Source organism: Ptiloglossa arizonensis, chromosome 2, assembly GCF_051014685.1.
Source record: "Ptiloglossa arizonensis isolate GNS036 chromosome 2, iyPtiAriz1_principal, whole genome shotgun sequence".
In the NCBI taxonomy this organism is placed as follows: domain Eukaryota; kingdom Metazoa; phylum Arthropoda; class Insecta; order Hymenoptera; family Colletidae; genus Ptiloglossa; species Ptiloglossa arizonensis.
Genome location: NC_135049.1, coordinates 11,407,200 through 11,410,729, shown reverse-complemented (window position 1 = coordinate 11,410,729; position 3,530 = coordinate 11,407,200). Strand labels below are relative to the sequence as shown.

The 3,530-nt window shown below is 45.3% G+C and overlaps 1 protein-coding gene across 1 annotated transcript; it reads right to left on the bottom strand.

Moving 5' to 3' along the window:
• Nucleotides 1-1,448: 1,448 nt before the first annotated feature.
• Nucleotides 1,449-2,285, bottom strand: Ato (atonal). Its single transcript, XM_076304607.1, has one exon. The coding sequence runs from the start codon at nucleotides 2,283-2,285 to the stop codon at nucleotides 1,449-1,451; it is 837 nt and encodes a 278-aa protein (XP_076160722.1).
• Between the last annotated feature and the right edge of the window lie 1,245 nt (nucleotides 2,286-3,530).

Here is a 3,530-nt window from a genome sequence, read left to right as displayed (position 1 = left end):
CAATCATATTAGTAGTTTCTATGGAAAGTTACTCGTCAATTGGAAATATCTCTTTCGCGAAAATTGCGTTTAAAATTTAAGGGATAGGCTCCAAGAGAAACGTTATTTTCGTTAATGTTTCGAATTTCGCTTTAACATTGTAAGAACGGTATTCTCGAAATGTTACATTTTGAGAAAATGGAATTTTTGTTTCTATTTCTTGCTCTCCCTTAGTGAAAATTTTGCACTCTGTTAATTAAATTGCACGGCGATATTCCCAAAACGTTATATATTGAACAAAATAATCGAAAGATTTCGATTTCTTGGAATCGAGAAGATGGTTACTTTCTTAATGAAAGTTTTGGCTCTGCTAATTAAATTGCTCAGGTAGGAAACGATAGGAAAAGGAAAGTATGAGGCGACGGTGGTGCTGGAGAAGATAAAGGAGAAAAAGATGGAGAGAAAGAGAACGAAAGAAGAGTCATCGTCGAATGAAAGAGGCTGCAGGTTCTCAAATTGCAATGAAACCGGGCACCAACGCGTCGCATGGGTTTCGTATGACAACCAGACCACCGATGACGATGCTGTTTTTCCTTTACCTCCAATATACTTCGTCCCTTGCTACGAGCCTGGTATCGACACTTCTAGAGCAATTTCAATTTCTATAGAAAATTACAAATTATCGAAGCAAAATCGTTCGAAGAAACATGTTTGCACAAACGTAACAGGTTCTATCCAATGACTCGCAAACCAGACTATTTTCACGCCCCTCCCCGCCCGCCCACCCCCCACTACATGAAACCAAAGGGGTACAGATGGTAAGGTGAGGGTGTCGTGTAACTTTCAGGTTTTATAAAATAACTTTATTTTTCAACACGTCGCTCGTCAGTCTCGAGATAGAGCACGTTAATATTTATAATAAATTATAAGTACATGACTTGGTTCGATTTATAATACAATACAAAACTAGAGAAACCTATTCGTCAAACTATCGCTACTTTACAAAATGTACAGTTTCCGTTATTTACAGAAATTTCATAAATACGTACTTTAGATCCTTCTTTGTCACACCTTAATAATTAGTGCACGACGATCGTGCAAATATCGGCGAGTATAAACGTTCGACGTTGCATTCCCTAAGAAACAAAATGGTTAAAAGGTGAAACGATTCTTTAAAATTCAAGCGAAATACATTATCCCCGGGGGGGGGGGGGATAGAAAATCTTGCGAATACAATCCCGAATTGTATCTACTGGAAAGAACGAATGAATGAGAAATTACCTATCCGTTATAAACACGATTCACATAATTGAACTAAATGATCGTAGATCATGGATCACAAACTTGTCTTTTCTTATGCACAAACGAGAAAAAGGAAACCTAATTATCTTAATTTCCCGAAAACTTCGATTCCGTTTCGAACGGATCGGAAATACTTTGATCCGCTTAATCGAAGTACAGAACGGTCCTCATTGGAGCAGATCGTACAGAGCCGTGATGTAGGACTGTGCCATTTGAAGCGTCTCGTATTTCGACAATTGCCTGTCGTTGCCCAAAGACGGTAAATAGGCTCTCAACCTGTCGAACGCTTTATTCAGATTCTGCATTCTTCTTCGTTCCCTGGCGTTCGCCGCCAGTCTGCGTTTCCGTACGATCGTCGAGCTAACGTATTTACCCCTCCTTCTGACAGCATCCCGACCGTCCTCGATCCCATCTGTGCCAGCACGCGTATGATCGGGACCGTCGCTCATCTCCGCGTCGTCTTCGCTGTCACCGTCCGCGATTCGGTCCGAGAAGCTGCTGGAATTGCTGATAACACTATCCCGCCGCGACTGTGCCTTCTCGCGGTCGATTTCCGCTTCAGGGTCCACGGTTCCGTCCGTATCCGCGTCCATGCTGTTCACTTCCTCGGCGAGATCGATCGTGTTCGCGCAGTGTTGCGTTGGCTCGGTACCCATCGTCGATAGACTCCTCTTCGCGGTGTACCTATCGTTCAACACCTCCATGGAACCCAATAGACGATACGTCACCGGTGCACTGATCGCGTCCGGTTCCGAGGATGTGGACAAAGTGGTCGCAGGGCTGACCGAACGTAGGCTGGCGGTAGGGCTGGGCGTGTGCCAACCGTCGCTGCAATTGCTGTCATAGACAATGCACTGGGGTACCGTGATGGTGCTTACTGGGGGTAGATCGGTTTTGCTCTTCGAGTAGGTGTAACTCGGCAGGTCCAGGTACATGCAGGATACGGCCTCGTCTTCTCTCGGCGGGAACATGTAACCGTAGCGAAACATTTCCTGGAGTTCCATGCCGGAAGTGCTTCCAGATCGAAGCGCCGCCCGAAACTCGTGACCGACACTCGGTTAACCCCCTAACGGATCAAACGAGCTTCGTGCGAATTGGTATCTCCACTGAACGTCCACTGCATCGACGCGGATTCACGGTATACGAAACGAAGGATCCTTGTCGGAGGATTTATCGCGTTTATCGGTGTGTACCGTCACGGGTCGATTCGGAGTCAGTAGAAACGGTAGTTGTGAATTGTACGGCGATCGCGACGCAGGAACGTATACGTTATTTCCTCGAAATTCTGCGCACGCATGCCGTGTTGGCCGTCGGGGTGATTCTGAACTCGGCTGGCACAACGCCAGGGGATTTATGCGTTTTCGGAGCGAGGCACCCTCGTGCAGCACGTGCCGCCCGACCAATGAAAACCGAGCAGCGCGCCCCACCATTTCCACGGTGAAGTAGAGCCAATCACCTCAGAGTATGCGTGCGGTTAGTGCAACAGGTGGCACGGCGCCTCCAATCTATACGATCGTGTGTACAGAACCGCGCAGCCATTACGTGGCCCTTTACCGGTACACACACCGCGTATATGTGCGCGCGCGCGTGTGTGTGTGTGTGAATGTGTTTTCATGTACGCGCGCGACCGTGTGCGAATAGGGCGATGCTTATGAAGTAATCGATGCGATTATCCGCAAAGTGTAAAGAACTATTGACAAGAAAAAAGGTTCGATTCGGGAGGGAGCGCGATAGACGCGAGTTTTCTAGGCGGGAACGTCAAGGACATTCGAAGGTCATTATAGTGACTTTAACGCGTTCATTGTCACCCCAGTTTTCCACGTTTAAAGGTGTCCTCGATATTTTTTCAAATTGTGGCGCGAAATATTCGATTCCACGGTTTGTCGGTGTACTTGTTATTTCGTAGTATCGCTAACGACGTTTCAAAGTAACGTTGTTTGAAACTTTTTATTAGACTATATTCCTTGTAAGCTTTTCAGAGAATCGTTGTAAGTTTAAAACGCCAGTCACGAATTGTTTTATTCGTAAAGAGTTTCTACGTTTAAATTTGCGTTTTGAAGCCGGCGATATCGTTGCAACAACGGTTCGCTTTGAAACCGATTTCTATTGAAAATTTCTAATAAAATCGCGTAACATTTAACAGTATTAAAATCGTATTGTTATTTGTGTTTGCGCGAGTATTCGATAGGTATGACCAAATTTAAGTACGTTCCGTGTTGTACGATCGTATTATTGAAATTTGTTTAATG